At 30.2% G+C, this 18,766-nt stretch overlaps 5 protein-coding genes across 5 annotated transcripts; 4 read left to right on the top strand and 1 right to left on the bottom strand.

The window, feature by feature from the left end:
* Nucleotides 1-1,024: 1,024 nt before the first annotated feature.
* Nucleotides 1,025-1,962, top strand: LOC101218279 (NDR1/HIN1-like protein 10). The gene has a single exon (XM_004136663.3). The coding sequence runs from the start codon at nucleotides 1,123-1,125 to the stop codon at nucleotides 1,783-1,785; it is 663 nt and encodes a 220-aa protein (XP_004136711.2). The 5' UTR covers nucleotides 1,025-1,122; the 3' UTR covers nucleotides 1,786-1,962.
* A 1,282-nt stretch (nucleotides 1,963-3,244) lies between these two features.
* LOC105434981 (NDR1/HIN1-like protein 3) lies at nucleotides 3,245-4,311 on the top strand. The gene has a single exon (XM_011653728.2). It carries the CDS (start codon nucleotides 3,465-3,467, stop codon nucleotides 4,104-4,106), a length of 642 nt encoding a protein of 213 aa, XP_011652030.1. The 5' UTR covers nucleotides 3,245-3,464; the 3' UTR covers nucleotides 4,107-4,311.
* A 1,698-nt stretch (nucleotides 4,312-6,009) lies between these two features.
* Nucleotides 6,010-8,991, top strand: LOC101218041. The gene is made up of 2 exons (XM_004136662.2): nucleotides 6,010-6,607; nucleotides 8,210-8,991. The coding sequence occupies exons 1-2, from the start codon at nucleotides 6,053-6,055 to the stop codon at nucleotides 8,858-8,860; spliced, it is 1,206 nt and encodes a 401-aa protein (XP_004136710.2). The 5' UTR covers nucleotides 6,010-6,052; the 3' UTR covers nucleotides 8,861-8,991.
* A 1,398-nt stretch (nucleotides 8,992-10,389) lies between these two features.
* Nucleotides 10,390-10,971, top strand: LOC101217566 (NDR1/HIN1-like protein 10). Its single transcript, XM_004136660.1, has one exon. It carries the CDS (start codon nucleotides 10,390-10,392, stop codon nucleotides 10,969-10,971), a length of 582 nt encoding a protein of 193 aa, XP_004136708.1.
* Nucleotides 10,972-11,270: 299 nt separating this feature from the next.
* On the bottom strand, nucleotides 11,271-12,489 carry LOC105434980. Its single transcript, XM_011653727.2, has one exon. It carries the CDS (start codon nucleotides 12,307-12,309, stop codon nucleotides 11,761-11,763), a length of 549 nt encoding a protein of 182 aa, XP_011652029.2. The 5' UTR covers nucleotides 12,310-12,489; the 3' UTR covers nucleotides 11,271-11,760.
* Nucleotides 12,490-18,766: the final 6,277 nt, after the last annotated feature.

The raw sequence follows: 18,766 nt of genomic DNA, 5'->3' as shown, positions 1-18,766 counted from the left end.
ATCAATTCTATTCAACTTGCTTCTTCTTCTGATTTTCATTAAATAAAAAACCACCCTTAAACAAATTAGGGTTTATGGCAAAAATGAATATTTGTTTAGTTGATTTATTCTATAATTATCTAAGTCAATTATTCAATAATATTATACTCATATCAGTACCCATCATGTAGTAGGCAAAACCTAAAATTTTACTGTATTTTGCTGTATTTCAAAATGAATTTCTGTATTTATTTTAATTTAAAGAAAGATAAATAAAAGCTTGAGATGTTCATTGCACAATTGGGTGGAGTGGATATTACATTAATCACCCAATTTGGGTTAGAAATATATTTATTTCAACTCGTTACATAAAATAACAGTAATAATAATTCAAATCGTTTTGACATTTTCCCCCCCAAAGAAAGTGGATCGTTTTGACTTTTTGAGAAGGAAGATATTCAACATTGATGTGAGTTTTACGTTTTTTTTTTAACCACGACGAACTTTCCCTGCTTCTTCCAATTATGGCTGCCCTTGACATTTTAATTTATATTCCTCACTTTTTCCCTTTCAAAAATGGGAGAACTAACTTATACATATCAACCAGATTAAAGTGATACCTTTTCTTATGCTTCATACTTTTAACAATTTAATAGTTTAACCAAGAATATATATCCAAATACTAAATTTATTTTCACCTATTAACATTCAAAAAATCCACATTTACAATTCTTTTAAGGTAAATATAGTTAATACTAAGTTTTGATAATTCAAAATTCGTGTACCAAGCAAGAATATATAATAAAAATTATCATTTTACAAAAAACTGTTGTCAAGTTGTTTGAAAGTGAAACAAAACAAAAAGAATACCCATACCGATGTCTTTGATCATTTTATAATTAAAAACAACAAGTTGTGATCATTAAGAAAACGAGTTCAAATTATACAAGTTGAGTTTCATAATTATCGTTATTAATTTCTTTGTCAATCCCTCAATTTCCTTCTCTATATATACCAAATAATCATCTTCACCTCCCACTTCCCAAATCAAAACTATCATCCAATCCAATACTCTCTCTCTTCACCAAATTATTTTCGTATACATATTCACTCTAATTTAATCCCTTCAAATTCTCATATATCATGATGGCTGACAGACAGCCCCATTTAAACAGCAACTTCTATGGCCCCGCCGTGCCTCCTCCGTCAAAATCACGCCGTGGCCGCCGCATTCTATGTACCATTTTGATGGTGGCAATTGGGCTCATTGTAGGGGCTGGTATTCTATTATTGATATTAGGACTTGTATACAGTCCACACAAGTTGGTGTTCAATGTGAGCAGTGCTAGACTCACCCAATTCAACTTGACAACAACATCTTCCAATCAACTCCATTACTCATTGGCTCTTAACGTCACCATTCGAAACCCCAACAAACGCTACCGTGTTTACTATGACTACAACGAAATGGCCGTTCTTTATAAAAACCAAAGGCTTGCTACTCAATGGCTTCCCTCGTTCTTCCAAGAAACCAAATCCACCGTGGTCGTCAGCCCCAACAACTTCGACGGTCAGAAGCTCATGTTTCTCACCAGTGATGAACATGTCGAGTTCAATGCCGAGAAAGCTAATGGGATATATTCAATTGATGTGAAGTTCTTTTTCCGTTTAAGGATGAAATCCGGTCAAGTGGTGTTGAAATTCAAGCCTAAGGTGTATTGTGGATTGAAGGTTCCGTTGGGTAGCGACATCGACCCTAAATCTATCTCTTTATTTTCCAACACTGATTGTGATTTCAGTTTCTGATTCATTTATTTGGTTCCTTATGTATTCTATTGTAGGTGTATTGCTGTTTTTTTCCCTTAAAATCTTATTTTGTTTTGAATTTTTTATTTGTATTTTTTTTAATACAAAATAAATAATGTGGGTGAAAAGTTTGTAGCTATGAATAAAAAGCAAATGTTCTAATAGTTATAATTTTAACATTGTGGACCAGTACATGTGAATCTTTGTGTTGTTGAAGAAAATTATATTGTACCAACTGCTGCTTGAAAAACAAACAATATGTGTAATGCTATATTGAAGGGGAGGTTGTACTTATCCACCATCACAATCACATAATACTCAACAAAAGAAACTTTGATACAACCTGGATACCCATCTTCTTCCATGATTTGCAAGTTCTTCCATGAAATATTGTCACATGATAATTTGATTTTTATTTTGATTTTTTTTAAATTGTGAGGCAATTAATGAAAAGGAAGACATTAGAAACTAAAATTTCTAAAGAGAATATAAAATTTATACAGAAGTATAGTAATGGACCATATTCATCTCTTTGAATTTTTTCAAAACGAATTTAATTATGGCATTTTGAAAAGAACAATACGATCAGTTACCAAAAAGAGATTTTCCTTTTCCTTTTATGGAAAAATTGATCTTACCGACTTCTAATTACTTTCTTTTATATATACACATACATACTTAACAGTTAACAGAATATTTCATGGAAAATTATAGAAAATAACACAATAAAAAAATAATCAGAAAATATAACACATCTTTAAAAGACTTCTAGATAAAGCAAACATACATGGACCAGCCATTATGTAAATTTGTTTTAGAATTTCAAATTTACCCTTAAATGCAAGCATTTTCATAATTGATACAAGTGATAACACTTTACAATACATTTTTCGAAATTATCAATGATGAAATCTATCTATCACTAGTGCTCGTCAATAAAGTATTAATAAGTGTTTCCCTAAGGGAAAAAAAAAAAGTATTTTTGAAACTCTATTTTGAAGAGCAGGCAAATAACACACTCATCTGTAGACCAAATCAATCTTACTCAATACCGAACACCGTTTCAATCTAAGAAATTTCCTCGAAAATGATCCTCTTTAATTTAACAAATGAATTAACTACAAGCAAACAGTTATGCATTGACATTATAATTAAACTTTTGATCGTTATATGTGTATTACTTTATCAAGTACAAGTCAACGCCTTCAATTATTGGGTCACCCAGAAACAAAAAATCAAAAACATAAATCTTCCTCCTCTTTTCATTTTTCAAATGCCAATTGGAAAAAGAATTCCCCCAAACTACTATCAATGATTTTTTTTTCCACTTTTACTCTTATTTTAAAGTGCAGGCATGCTTCCTTTAGAAGAAGAGAATAAGAAAACAATGCAGTATATATTAAAAACAAAAAACTAACATATGTCCAATTTTTTTTGAACATTTGTTTCGGCTGCACCTGAGTTTTTAGTCTATATTTTAAGTGATGTCTTTAAAATTTTCTTAAGAGAATTATTGATTGACACTTGAGTTTTCACTTGAGTGACATGTAATAAAGATAGATCTGTTCGAGATGTCCTGAAACTATTTCTTTTAATAAAAATCACATAAATCTCTCAAAATTTCAACCAATATAATCCTTTCTCCAGTCTCATTCCAATTCAATTCCCTCTCTCAAAAAATGGCCGGCAAGCATACCTACCACCGCCCGGAACATCACCACAACCACTGCCGCTGCAGCTGTGGTGGGGGCCGATTCATCACCTTTCTCAAGATCCTCATCGCCATAATCATCGTCGTTGGTCTCGCCGTATTGATCTTATGGCTCATATTCCGTCCCAACAAAGTCAAATTCAACGTCACCGACGCTAAACTCACCCAATTCAACCTCATCGGCAACCAGCTCCATTACAACTTGGCCCTCAACGTCACAGTGAGAAACCCCAACAAGCGAATCGGGGTGTACTACGATAGCATAGAATCCTCCCCCATTTACAAAGACCAGCGCCTAGAGACCCAGTGGCTGCCGCCATTTTACCAAGGCTACAAAACCACGGCCGTCATCAGCTGCGTTTTCTCCGGGCAGCAGCTCCTCCTTCTCGCCGGCCAGGGGCTGACAGAGTTCAACGCGGAGACAGTTGCGGGCGTGTACGAGATGAACGTGGAGCTTAATCTTCGGATCAGGTTGAAGTTTGGTGCCGTTAGGATAGGGAAGTTTAAGCCTAAGGTGAATTGTGAGTTTAAAGTTCCGTTGAGTTCCGATGGAAACTCAGTTGTTGGTTCGGTGTTTGAGTCTACCGGCTGTGATATTGATTATTGGTGAGTTAGTCAATTCTTATTTTTCTTGGTCGTATTTCTTAGCCTTTAATTTAGTTGTGAAATCATAAATTTATTTTATTTTATTTGTTTGTTGTTGTTTGTATTATTTTAATTTTTTATTCTAATTACTTTTGGCGATTAGCTATTTTGTATTGTGTGTATCGATAAATTAAGAAAAAAAATGGGAGCTTTGGTTTTGTTGTTTTTAATTAGGGTGTTGTTGGTTGGATTAAGGGAACATATATTCATCTTATTTAGAAAAATGGGATAATTGCTATTTTAAAAGAAGACTAGGACGGCATTAAGTCTTTCATATAATGATGATAAAAATGTCTCTAACTCAATTTCGAGATTAAAGATAAAAGAAATTGAAAGAAAGGGACAATGTAGAGTAGACTTCATCGTTCCAAGGAATTAATCTATATCTCAATTCTCTCATATTTCAACCTTTTAATTAGCTAAAACATCCCCTCTACCAAAATATCACTAAAGCTAGTGAGAATTTTACAACCAACATGGTATTTAATCAATTATATCAAATTAGGCTTTTTGTTTGTCATATACACCAACAGAACAACATCTTCTTTTACCACCCAATAATCTAATGAATATATATTCTTATTAAATCGTACGTATACTATAAACAAAAGCTTCATAAACGTTAGAATTATTCCTATAATTCTTATTCAAATAGTGTTCCAAATAGTCCTGAAAATCTAATTTAGATCAAAATTTTGTTAAATCAAAATGGACATAAATATACTAAAATTAGTTTAATTGGTTGAATTTCCACCGTTCTAAAGCACAAGTCACATTTCAAACTCACATTAAGAAGTGAGAACAAAAGACCATAATTCCTCTTTGTAGCCATATAAGTATTTTTCACATTCTTTGAAATGAAGAATACAAAGCGTTGAGAAGTACCAACTGTATCCAAGTCTATTTGAATGAAGTATTATTGATATTATATGTTCTAACTCTTCTCAAACAATATATGAATTCATATATAGTAAGTGAAGGGTTTTTTGTTTGATGATTATAGATCTTTTATTATCAAATTACTTATTAAACTAAAAACTTAATTTGATAGATAAAAATGTGTAAATTTAATTTTAAAGTTTTATCATTAATACTTTAGATAAAACGTCACACTTTTTTCTTTAATGGGGCTCATGGTTGTTGGGCTCTCTTTTTCTACATATTGGTTGACTAACTTAGATATACATGGTACTTTCGACTAAGTTCCATTCGATGATTAATTATATGAATTTCTTAAAAAATCAAGAGGTTTCATTATTTACACACGACAAAAGTAAAGCCTCTAAGGTTACATTAACCAAAATTTCTTATTATATATCTATATATAAATGTTTAATATAGATGTGACCAAGTCTTGCTACACTTCTTCTATGCATACATATTATTAATGATAACGTTCTCTAGATTTAGAATTATCAAATCACTTTTTTTCTTTTCAAAGTTATTTCCTAATTAAAATATGCCTTTCTAATTTATCTTAGTGTCTGAAATCAATTCAATATTCAATGTTCTCTATTCTATCCATTTCACTGACTCTAAATACATCATATAATTCAAGCAAGGTGAAATAATCTTCATTTTTTTTTCTTGCAATTGAATCATATAACAATCCTAATATCGTAACATATAAATTTCATCGCGAAGGGGAATATAATTTTAAATATTAACACATTGACTTGCTCTATAAATTATATTAGTTTACCACACCACTTGATTCAACTAAATAATACAAAAAGCAATACACATATACGAAATAATTACATTAAATCAACTATACACACAATCAATTATTTGGGTCAACAAAACAAAAATCTTTATATACAACTCTGCAAATACAATACAAAAACAGAATTATATTAATACCCAAATCGATGGATATGAATTCCAATACATTAACCCCTCTCAATAACCATGTCCAGAACTAAGAAGTGCATCATATTCACCATTGTCATTATCGTTTTAATTCTCATTTCCTTGTTCATCTTATGGCTCATGACCATGACCCGCAAACTCAAGTTCCAAGTGAACAACGCCAACTTGACCCAATTCAACTTAACCGACGACAGCCAACTCCTCTTCCAACTTAGCCTTAACATGACGGTCAAAAACCCTAATCGTGGCTTTGGAGTGTTCTTTGACAGCATCGAAGTGGCTGTGTTGTATCAAGGCATTAAGTTTAGCAACGTGTCTTTGTCGCCATTTTACCAAGGTCAAGAGGGAAAGAGTTCGCTGAATTTTAGGTTTGATGGTCAACAATTGATGAATCTTGACGCTAAGCAACTGGCTGTGTTCACTTTGGAGCAACTTGTTGATATCTTCTCCATTAAAGTGGAGCTTCGTCTTCATATGAGAGTTAAGATTGGTTTCATTAGAATCAAACTCAATCCCAAGGTTCGTTGTGGCCTTAATCTTCCCTTGATTTCTCATGAAAGATCGTTATTTCGGTTTCGGATTATCGGTTGCTTCGTCACTTATTGATTTCTTTTGTTTTATGTTTTTATTTTAAGAGATGGTCATAATAATGTGACTGATGTTATTAATACTTTTTACATTGAGATTCTTTTAAAAAGTTGCATATGTGAAAGTTAAAAAAAATTGGATTCAAAGATCTAATGAATAGGCTAAGACTGTATAATTTAATTGAGATATTTTGAAACATTATAATACTTCTGGAGTAACTTGCAAATATTTTTATCAATTACGTTATATCTTGAGTAGCTATATCTTAAAGTCCATAAATATATATATTTTTTGATTTGATTAGTCTATACTTGAAAATGCTTCTTAATTAAAAGACAACTATACATGTCAAAAACAAAAGAGGGTGGTTGTACATAGATGGATCAGCACACGTTAATAACATATTTTACAAATAGAAACTTGATCGTCGTAAATGAGGGAATAGAAAATGACTTCAAAAATTGAATTTTTGCAACTACTTGATTAATAACAATTATTAGAATCAATGTTTATATTAAGAGCGACCAAAATTGAAAATGAAGAAAGACTGTTTGACAGTAATTAATTTTTTAAAAAGGTTAATCCCTCCTTTTTAATAATCACTCATATTGTTAAAATCAAATTAGTGCCTAATTATATTATTTACCTTTTTAACAAAAAATTTATAATGTTAAAATATATTTTGAATTCAAGTAACTTGTACAACCATCACATATTGTTCAAGTTATTTAGTTATATGCACATAATCAATACTTGTTCAAGAGATAATAAATACATTTTATTTATTCAGAAATTTACAAATTGGAGATTTAAGACATAAATCGTAACCTAAGTTTATTATTCTCATAAATTTTGTTAAAATATTTCTTATTTAACAAAGAGAGAGAAATTATCCAAGAAAAACTTGATCTCTATCCAGATTTGTATGAAATTAAATAGATTTTTTTTTTTTTGGTTATAGATGAATATAATAAAATGGAAAGATGAGGAAGGCAGGGACAGGGAGGGAGACGAAGGAGGCATCCCCCTACCCCACGCTTTAATTATCATCTTTAATAAGAATCTTGTTAAGGAAAACTATATTCTTATTATTAAATGTTTGGGAATGGAAAATATTTAATCCCTAGGAAGTGTTCAAAATCATATACTATGAACGTGTAGAGACCAAATGGAAACTTTCACATACCAATCTATACTAAACGACTTGAATTTTTAATAAAGTCTACTAAGAATGTTTTGGGAAAGACATATATAGTTATATCTACTATTGTCTGAATTCATTAATTATTCGAATTATATAGTCTCTAATTTGGTAACAGGAAAGGTTCTGAAAAAAAAAAAAAAAGTGAACCTCAACCAAGGTTGCTTACAAGAAAAACCATCAGCAGTAGAAGTGTCCAAATTCTCAACTTAATTGGACACATGACAATTTGACCGACCTAACATGTCAACATAATTCCATATTACAAACGCCCCTAGTTTTATTTATTATTTTTATATAATATAAAGTTTTTACTTATTCAAACTTCTAGTCAACTATGGCAAAATTAATTTTTAACGACCTCAACCGGGTCTCATAAAACCAATTTTGATTAACAAACACAACTTACTCTTGACAAATTCTCTATATATTTATTCATCTTCCAATTTAACATCATCCCCAAAAAAAAGAAACTCTTGACAATGGCACGCTCTATATGGTGTCTTCTAATATCCGTCATTATTGCGTTCGCTATATCTTTTGGGGGGTCTTTATTGATCTTATGGCTTATTTTCATAACCAACAAGATCAAATTCGATGTAACCGATGCCATTCTTACTCAATTCAACTTCACCAACAATGACACTCAACTCCATTACAATCTCGGTGTTTTCTTCACCATTAGAAACCCTAATAAGCAAATAGGAATCTACTATGACACCATTGAAGCAACTGCAATGTATAAAGGTCAAAACTTTGACACCAGATTGCTAACCCCTTTTTACCAAGGCTCGAGGACTACAAGCTTACTTAAAGGACGATTTCAAGGGCAGCGGGTTGTGGTAATTCCCAACAACACGGTTTCTGAATTAAAGTCTGAGAAACTTTCTGGGGTTTATTCAATTGAGGTCAAATTTCGTCTTTCGTGGAGGTTGAAATTAGGGCTTTATAAATTCATTAGAGTTAGGCCTAAAGTAGGATGTGGTTTCCAAGTTCCATTAACTTCTAGTGGAACTTCTTCTTTTCAGAATGCTATTGGTTGTGATGTTGATTATTGATTCTTTCAAAGAAATTTGTGTTATGTACTCAATTATCATTTGTATTTGATTGAGTTTTTCTGGTTTGGATCTTGTAATTTGTTAGAGAACTTCAATGCATCTTTCTGGAAATTGAATATTTAATTGCGAAATGAAATGTCCAAATCATACACATTGGGTAGATCAGGTCGAGACAAGAAGGAAATTGTAACCTACCCACCCACTACTATATTTTGTCATCCCTTAATGAATTTCATAACATTAATAGTTTCCATAGTTCAATTAATTAATATGACACAAATTTCCTCAAATAATTAACATCAACAATAACAATGGAACAGTTTTTTTGGTAAAGTCTACTAATAATATATTTTGGGAAGTTAGAAATTTTAATGGCCCCAAATGAAATTATCCTTCATTTTCATTTGCAATACTATTCATTAATTCACCACATATATGTTTTTTGTGCTTTTTTAACTAAGGTCGAAATGAAACGGACCACGAGCTTCCTTAGAGCCAATTAGAACATGCACTTCTATAGATAATACAAACTCTTTATATAAATAATATTAATTAATGCCTCACTTCTTTAAAACTAAACTTCTTTTAGCCTTTTTCTTTTCCATTCTTTTTCCTTTTCAAAAAAATAGGAGAAGAGGATTTTAACATCTAGCCCTTTTTTTTTCAACGTAGGGATATAATTTTTTGCCTCTTGATCAAGAAATATTCACTGTTGTTCATATTGGTGACTAAATTTTATTGTTTAGATTAAGAAATCAGTCATTGAGAAGTGGGACAAAATTTAACCATTCTTTTCTAAATTAACTTGTTTTTACCAAACAAAAATACATTAATTTATATTAGAGAATTTTTAAAAATAATAATAATAAATCATACACTGTTGAAAAAAATTATCAAGAGACAAAAGTGCATTATATTTTATTTTTCTCTCTAAAGGTAAATATTTTTGTCAATTTTACTCTTTTTTAAAAAAAAGGTCTTTATAATTATTGTTGTAACTGAATAGGAATTTTTTTGATCGATAATACATATAATCTCTAATTGCTATTAATGTGTTTATCTCTAGTTAAAATTTTCTAGTGCTACCAATCAACTTTACATATGAAAGGATATAACTAAGAAATGTTTTTCTTTTATTTTTTTATTTTTTTGAAGTGCGTTTTCATACTAATTAAACCAACCTCAACCCAAGGTGTCCAAAGTTCTCCACATAGTTGGATACATGACAAGTAGTTATCTCTAACATGTCAACGTATATATTCTTAATTTCATAGTACAAATGCCCCTAGTTTAATAAATATAATAGCTTTTACTTAATCAAAATCACTTTTTTATTCAATCTGTATGGGAATTTAATATTTTTAAGCACCTCAATGAGCTGGTGTCTCAAAAAGTCAACCACAAGCAAGATTTGATCAACAAACACAAATAAAAAAAAAAAAAAAATTCATTTTCCTCTCTATATGTATACATTCCTCCTCCAATCCAACAGCATCCCCAACGAAATACTCTCCCTTCACCATATGAGCATGGCAAGTTTATGGTGTCTTTTAATATCTGTTATTGTTGCTTTTGGTGTATCTTTTGGGTTCACAGTATTGATCTTATGGCTTGTTTTCATAACCCACAAGATCAAATTCAACGTAACAGATGCAACTCTAACCCAATTCAACTTCACCAACAATGACACACAGCTCCAATACAATCTTGGCATTTACTTCACCATTAGAAACCCTAATGAGCGTGTTGGAATATATTATGACACCATTGAAGCAACTGCAATGTATAAAGATCAAAACTTCGACACAAGATTGCTAACTCCATTTTACCAAACCCCAAAGACAACAAGCTTACTTAGAGGACGATTTGAAGGGCAACGGGCTGTGGTAATTGGCAACAACAAAGTTTCTGAATTGAATTCTGAGAAACTTGCTGGAGTTTATTCAATTGATGTCAAATTTCGTCTTTCGTTGAGGTTGAAATTCGGGATTTATAAAATTATTAGAGTTAGGCCTAAAGTGGAATGTGGATTCCAAGTTCCATTGAATTTTACTGGAACTTCTTCTTTTCCTTGGTTTCAAGATGCTATTGGTTGTCATGTCGATTATTGATTTTTAATTATCTATTTTTGAGTTATGAGTACTCAATTATATTTAAATATTCTTTGCTTTTTTTATATTTTGTTAGAGTTATTCATTGCATCTTGATTGAATTTTGATCATAAAATGTTAATTTATAGTTTTCTCTATAGTTGTCAAATATTTACGTAATAATTAAGATAACATTTTGTTAGATTTGGCCAAACCACCACATAATTGAAATGAAAACCTTACAAAACCACTGTTGAGTATAGGAACGAAATGATCACATCTGAATAAAGACTCGGCTAAAAACACATGACCATATGAAATTATGAAATTAAAATATTTATATTTATATTTATGTACAAATAAACGAGAGCAATTGGACATTAGGGTGAATCATTGTGTAACATAAAAGTGGTATTTCTTAAAAAAAAAGAAAAGAAAAGAAAAGAAAAAAATAAATGGGAGTTAAAATGATTAAATATAAAGAACCTTATATTGTAGAATATTCAAGAAACGTTCCCACGGAAATCTTCATATATGGGCCAATGTTTGGGCCGAAACATTAACAGGGTCCAGGAACAGATATATTGGTTGAAAACCGCCACGGTAGGAGAGGAAAAAGCAACGGTCAGCTACACCTCCCCGCACTAGATGAGCACAGATACCGGAGAAAGCAAAAAGTAAAAAGATAAAATTGCAAAATCTGAAAATACGGTCCACCTGGGGACTACTTTTTATCCTTATTTAAAACGGAACGAAGCTGACGTGGCGTGTCATATGCAAGTTCTGCTCCATGAACCGACATGTCGTCCATCAGTGAGTGGTAATTTGAATACCCGAAAACGGCGTCCTCATATTGTCCTCGGAACAACCTTTATGTGTGGGAAAGTCACGAGTAGGGGACGAGGAGGGGGTGAAGTAGGGAGGAGAAGCAGAGGGAGTATGAAAGGGGGTCGTATCTTCAACTTCATCCGTTTTGAGTTTATGAAAAGGATTATTATACTCGAAACATTCCATTATTCCTTCTCTCTCTTCTTCTTCCTTGATAGTGAAAAGCGTTCTTGATGGTCCGCACAGTTCTTGCCACTTCTCCAACTCGTCTCCCGCCGTCTCCACCACCGCCCCTTCCGAATCAGCATCAATTTTGGAAATGGAAGGGATTTCTTTAGGTTGGATCCGCGATTGGTTCCTCCAAAAAAGGAAGAAAGACTTTTGGTTGGGTTCACCGGGGCGGAGGCGTTGAAGACGCCGGCGGCGATAGAGAATGTATAGAATTTGAGCGAGGAGGAATAAGAAAATGAGAAGGAAGAGGAGGATGAATAGGATGAGTGGGGTGGCGATCTTGTTAAGGCGGCCGTCCATGTTGCTGGAATTACACGGCTGAAGAAGAGAAGTAGGAAAGTGGATACTTATTTATTTGATTAATATAATTTTAATGAGAAAATAGAAAAAAAGGAAAAGGAAATGGGGAGTGAGGGATTTAATTTTCGAATTGGTTGAGCGGGGTTGTTAATTAATTGAAAAAGATGTATGTTTTTAAGACAGGTGAGACCTTCGAAAGGAACGCCAAAGCCTCCATTTATATTTTTTCCTTTTTATTCATAAATCACAAATCATATTTAACCATTTCGATTTTAATTCTATATTAATCCAATCTTCCATTTATTACACCATATATATATATATACACAATATTCTATTATCATATATTATACTTTATCATATTCATTTCATTTTCTTAAACAATCTCTGCAAGTACAAATTATGATATATTCTATTTTATAATCATTTACCACACCAAATTTTATAATTATTTTTTTGTTTTCTATTATATATTTGTTTTTAGTTGCAATAATAAATAAATAAATAAATATATATATATATATATATATATTTGTGCATTCTATTTTCATTAACACGTGACGAGTATATATTTAATTATAATTGAAAAGTTTTAGTTTTTAGAAGATAATTAGAAAAGAATAGGGTAAAAACATTAATTATTTTCCGTCTCATGTACAATTCTTTTATAAAAAAAATTAACCAAGTAAAAATTACAGTACTTCTACTACGGTTTTTTTTTTTTTTTCTATCTTTCATTTTGTTAGTTGAAAAGTAAAGAATATTGTTTAATTATAATTAACTTTATAAACTCGAGTATTAAACCAAGTTCATGGTTAACAACTAATCTAAATATGAACTAATCGTGGTAAACAAAAACAATCTAACAATTCTCATCATCACATGATTAACAAATAATATAATTCTCCATATATGCATGCAATTTGCAAGGAGAAAAATAAATTTGGAAAGACATTAAAAGAGTTGTGTTTGTATGGGATTTTGCAACAGAAGGTCGATTATTGTTTTATTTCTTGTTGCATATTATTTCAATAATGGTCATATTTACTTTAAAAAAAATACATCCTAATTACTTATTCTTTCCTCAACTTCTTCTTTTCCATTAAAAGCTCAGTTCTAAGGCTAACCACAACTTTAGATTACATTTTCATCTTATAATAAAATAAAGAAAAATGAGATAGGGTAGCATTTTGAAAATATGATATATCAAATATGACAATACATTCCATAACTTATTTCTCTTCATCTTTTGAATGTCTTATTCATTATTTATTTATTTTTCTACTCTTAAAGACACTAATTATTTCTTTTATACGAGAAAATTATTTGTTCCTTTTGTCTTAATCTTGATTTTAGAATATCAATAGTATAATAATTACAATATAAAATATAATGGTTGTTGATCAAAGTAATTTAATTTCATTTATGATTTTTTTTTTGATGTGTATTTTGAGTTGAATCTTTTATTTTTTTACATTGGTTTTGTTTTGGTTTTACTTTGTCTCAGTTTTGTATACCAGTGCTGTGATATACTTATATTATATGTATTATTTGGTTGATATACTTACTACGTGATTTTTATTTTTTAAATTTTATGCAATTAATTATAGTATTATTAAGTATATAAATGACATAACTCAGTGTATTATTATCAAATATATCAATAATATATTATTAAAACATATCAGTAAAGTGAATCATTATAAAAAATATGAATCAAGTTTACAAATGTATATCAATAGTTATCAAGTGTATAAGTAGAACTTCCAGCATATCAAGTGTATTTAATCAATCAAATATATAAGTAAAGAATATTAAGTGTATTTGCATAGTGCATCAGGTATATCAAACATGTCATGTACATCAAGTGTATCAAATTTGTTGAGTGTACCAATGAAGCATGACAAGTTTATTAGCGGTGTATCAAGTTTATTAAACTTATAAGTGAAGCCTTTAAATGTATCAAACTAATCAAGGTCTAAGGTTTATCAAGTGTATCAAGAACAATAAAGTATAACGAGAAGTATTATGTGTATCAAGATGTTTCAGGTGTGTATCAAAAAGTATCGAGTATATCAAAGAGTATTAGGTGCATTAAGTGTATCTATCTAATGTATTAAGTGTATCAATAGATACTAGGTGTATCGAACGTGTATAAGGTATATCAAATGTATATAAGTAACGATGACATTTGTGACATTTTACTTATTGATGTGTGAGCAGAACTTTGTTTTTGTCATTTTCGCAAATTATAAAGTATGTGTGTTATGGACTTAATTATTATAAGTTGTTTTGTCATCCTGGCGTGGCTTAATTTTCATTAATAGTAAATTTAGTACACAGTTGTATTTCCAAAATTTTAATATATTTTTAAGAAAAGAAAGAAAAAAAGAAAGATCCCTTTTATAACATTTCATATTTGAGTTGGATTCTTATTTTAACAAGGGCGTTATTTGGATGGGTGAAATTTGTAATTTGAACAACTGAAGTGCATCTAATATGTATTTCATTTCATCCCAACTCAAGTATGGAGGTAGAGAAAACCAAGAAATTGGAGCTACAAGATTGATCACCATATATTTATATAATAATTACCATATCCATTTTTGAAAAAAACAAGATTTTGATCATCAGTGTACAACCCTAATATAGATATGTAGTTGTAAGTTAGTTCAAAAGCTCTCAACAAACAAAACCTCCCAAACATTAAAGGCTGGTTGGGCCATATATTTGTTTCCAAAACTCCTTAGACCTGGAAAAAACATGACTGGACCCATTCTATTATTAATGTGAAAATGGCCCAAACCCTAAACCCTATCAGCAATACAGTCCAAACATTTCAACCACTCAGACACTATTACTCCAACATAATTCAATTCAATTCAATTGGGTATGTAATGTTACACCCCGGCCATGCATTATATTAATTCCATTAAACATTATTGTATGTGGTCCTATTCTTTAAGTTTCTTTTTCTTTTTCCCTTATAATTATGTAATGAGAGAATAGAGAAGTAGGAAAAAGGCAAGCACATCACATTATAAGCATATGAATGCCACTTGCATTCCAAAGTGTTTGTAATTTTGTCTCAAAGGGAAGTCTATGGTTGAAGATAGAGACCCAACAAAGACATCAAAAGCCTCACAAAGTCCTAAAAAAACCCAATCAAAAGACAACAATTCTTGTCTCAAGATATATATTTATATTCCCATGAGCCTTAGCAGCACTTCCCTTTGTTCTTTTTGACCATATTAACTAAAATAAAATAGCAACACCACATGAAAGAATCCCATTCTCATTTTTCTTTCTTTCCTTGGATCCTTCAAATTTCATATTCAACTTACCTTTCAAATCCATACTCCTATAAAGCAGTGATTAATAAGGGAATTAGATCAAAAGAGAGTGTGACAATTCAAAGTTGGAAATTTTTTAGGGAATTTTCATTTGTTTGTGTTGTTCTATCATTATTTGATTTTGAAATCCCTTACTTTCATGAAAAGGAACAATAACATATATATATATTTAAGACTCTTTCTTCACTCATACATTTGGTTCTAAAGGGGAAGGAGAGAATAGAGACAATGACATTTTTGTGTAAAAGAACCATCCTCTTACTTCCCCTTTACCTCTTTTTTTTTCTCTTTAACTCTGGAAAAGAGCTCAACTTGTGTTGAAATTTTGTCTCTATGTTTAATCTTTTTTTTTTTTGTCTTTTTTAGATGCCTAATAAATAAATAATTACTAACTTTCAATTCTTCCTTTGATGGGTCTAAATTGGAATTTACAGCTTTTTGATTTTGTAGGTGTAATTTGCAAATGTTTCTATTCGTTTCTTCTTTTGTTTTCTTTGAGAAAATATGCTTAGATTGATGGAAATTTAATAACAATTAATAACATACTATGGATTGCTAGGTATACCACATGTTCTACCGCCTTCTATTTATCTTTTTATCTTTCTAATTTTTGGAATATCTTCTAATTTAAACATATTTTTTTAATAAATAATAAAATTCCCAAGTAAAATATTATTGAATCTTACATTTTTCAAATGAAAAATATTCAAAAGTTATTCTAAGTTTCTAAATGTTATGGGTACTTTTTCTTACTAAATATTTTGAAACTTTTTGGTTAAGCAGTCTTTTTTATTCTTTTCAAATTCATCTATTGAGTGTTCTTCCAAAAGAAGTTTTTCAGTTAATAACTTTTTAAACTAATTATTAAGACTGTTTTAATAATCTAAAATCACTTCTAACTACAGTTTAAAATTATTAATTGTTTCAAAAGTGGTTATAGATAATTTTATTTTATTTTAGAAGTATTTGATTGAGAGTTATTGTTACTTATTTAACTTATGATCTTATATCGAAGCTTTTCTTTTCACAAAGTGAAAAAAAACCATTATCTTACCACGTATTGACTGAAATACTTTTACTTCTTCTCACTTCTAAATTTTTTTTATAAGTTAAATCACCTAACAAAAAAGTTAATCATCATTAAGAACTTATTGTTCTTAATCTAGTAAAACCAATTATTTGATGCACATTTGTTTGTCTGATATAGTTCTATATAAAACACATAAAGTTGATGAGATAACTCATATGACATTTTTGGTTTGGTTTGCGATTTGATAAACTACGTGGAATAATTCTTTTAGGTCTCGCTAAAATATGCATAAAGGTGGGTGCTACAAATTTGTCAATCTAATTTTATAGAGATGCTTTTACCCTCGTTCTAATTTCACTATACTAGTATCTCGTTGAGAAACACGAAATAAATTTTTTAAGATATAAATGAATCACAAAATTTACTCTCACTCTACACGGTGTAACATTTTTTAAACATTCAAAGGATGTCTTTTGCCTGTAAACTCACAATCTCATTCCTTGTAGACGTAGTAATTGATAGATCTTTTCAACTTCAAGCCACTTAAATGTTCAACTTCAATTCACTATACTTCTTGGAGCAACACAATCTGCTTTACATCATTTTATACAACTTTTTTTTTTTTAAAAAAAGAAATTGGCTAAGGATTAGATGTGTTTTATTCATAATTGTGAACATTAGATTTTGTTCACAATTTCTATTTTATCAATTTTTGTTGGTCTCATAAGGAAAATATACTTGCAGCCCTAACAGATATGGACTCTTCAAAGACTATAATCTGCCTGTAATTGCCATTAATCTTAGCGATTTTTGTGACATTTAATGTTTTCTTGCTTCAGGCTTTTCTCTTTCCCTCAATAGACTTTGTTGGACCTTGTTGTATCTTCTTAGGCTTTAATGGTAAGTCATGTTGGGAGATGTTTCGGTACACCTCCGACTCAACTTGTATTATTTTTCTTAAAAAAAAAGAAAGAAAGAATACTTAGCATGATTGAATCCACCATCAAATAATGAAATAATTTGAACAAACCGAAAGCAAGACTAATCAAAATTCAAAACATAGGGATGAAGGGAATTTTTTGGAAACGCTTCACACTTCGATGATGGTTTTTTTTTATTGAGATAAGTATCTCTCTCGTGATATGTATATCACTTAAAATTACAAACACAATAACGATAACGGACTAGTAAAATATTAAAAGTATATAATAGATAGCCCTCGTATACAAGTGCTGCTTTTCAAGTGACGTAGTGGAGGTCGATAATTAATTAACTTCCAATGTAAGTCAGTTTTACGTTTAAAGGGTTATGTCAAATTCCAAATAAATCAATCATAAAAAGTAAAAGTTAAAAAGAAAAAAAAATGACAAAATTTAAAGAACCGCCATTGTTGTTGGAGAATATAAAAGAGAAGAGATGAAGCCCACATATCTTTAGAAAGTGATTAGAGTTCCAAAAAGTTGGCTATGCATTGTGATTTTATGGCGGATTTTAAAAGGTTTCCAAAGTGATAGCCATAATGGCTTCTTCTCTAATCTTTAAGAAGGGAAATTTTTTTTAAAGAGGAACTCATTAAAGTAAGAAAAAGGTTTAGGTTTCTTTTTTCTCTCTTAATAAGTATATCTTTGATATCAAAAAATTTAGCCTTGTAGCTTAAGTTTTTTCTTTATTTCCAATGTCCTTGTTACTTTGATAATGTGAACAATGGCTTTTCTTTCTTTCTTTTTTTTCTTTCTTTTAATTAGTTATGTGTTCTGATTGTCTTCTAAGATCAAACATTTACCCTTTGTTGATCACTTTACTTACTTCATTGCCAAACAAACCTAAATGGCTGGTCAATCAAAGAACCATCACAAAAGGCAAAACACCCATTAATAAATTATTTGTAACTGTTTGGTTAAAAGTTAAAGTCTTTTTGAGTTGGTGATCTCATGATATATATTAGTTAATTATTTACATAAGGATTACTTTAATTATTTTAAGAGTAAAAGTTGAGGATACGTGAGATGAACGTATTATTGAAAGTAATATATGCAATATTCTTTTACTAAATTAAATATACTTTTAGATGAAA

The sequence above is a fragment of the Cucumis sativus genome, chromosome 3 (genome assembly GCF_000004075.3).
Source record: "Cucumis sativus cultivar 9930 chromosome 3, Cucumber_9930_V3, whole genome shotgun sequence".
Taxonomy (NCBI): Eukaryota; Viridiplantae; Streptophyta; class Magnoliopsida; order Cucurbitales; family Cucurbitaceae; genus Cucumis; species Cucumis sativus.
Note: the sequence above shows the minus strand (reverse complement) of the source record. Positions and strands in the feature narration are given on the sequence as shown.

Bases quoted from the DNA above. Each gene is read 5' to 3' on its own strand.
- LOC105434980 (XM_011653727.2), bottom strand. From the start codon at position 12,309: ATGGACGGCCGCCTTAACAAGATCGCCACCCCACTCATCCTATTCATC.
- LOC101217566 (XM_004136660.1), top strand. From the start codon at position 10,390: ATGGCAAGTTTATGGTGTCTTTTAATATCTGTTATTGTTGCTTTTGGT.
- LOC101218041 (XM_004136662.2), top strand. From the start codon at position 6,053: ATGTCCAGAACTAAGAAGTGCATCATATTCACCATTGTCATTATCGTT. The intron at 6,608-8,209 runs GTCACTTATTGA...CAAACACAACTT, and splicing joins TTCGGATTATCGGTTGCTTC to ACTCTTGACAAATTCTCTAT.
- LOC101218279 (XM_004136663.3), top strand. From the start codon at position 1,123: ATGATGGCTGACAGACAGCCCCATTTAAACAGCAACTTCTATGGCCCC.
- LOC105434981 (XM_011653728.2), top strand. From the start codon at position 3,465: ATGGCCGGCAAGCATACCTACCACCGCCCGGAACATCACCACAACCAC.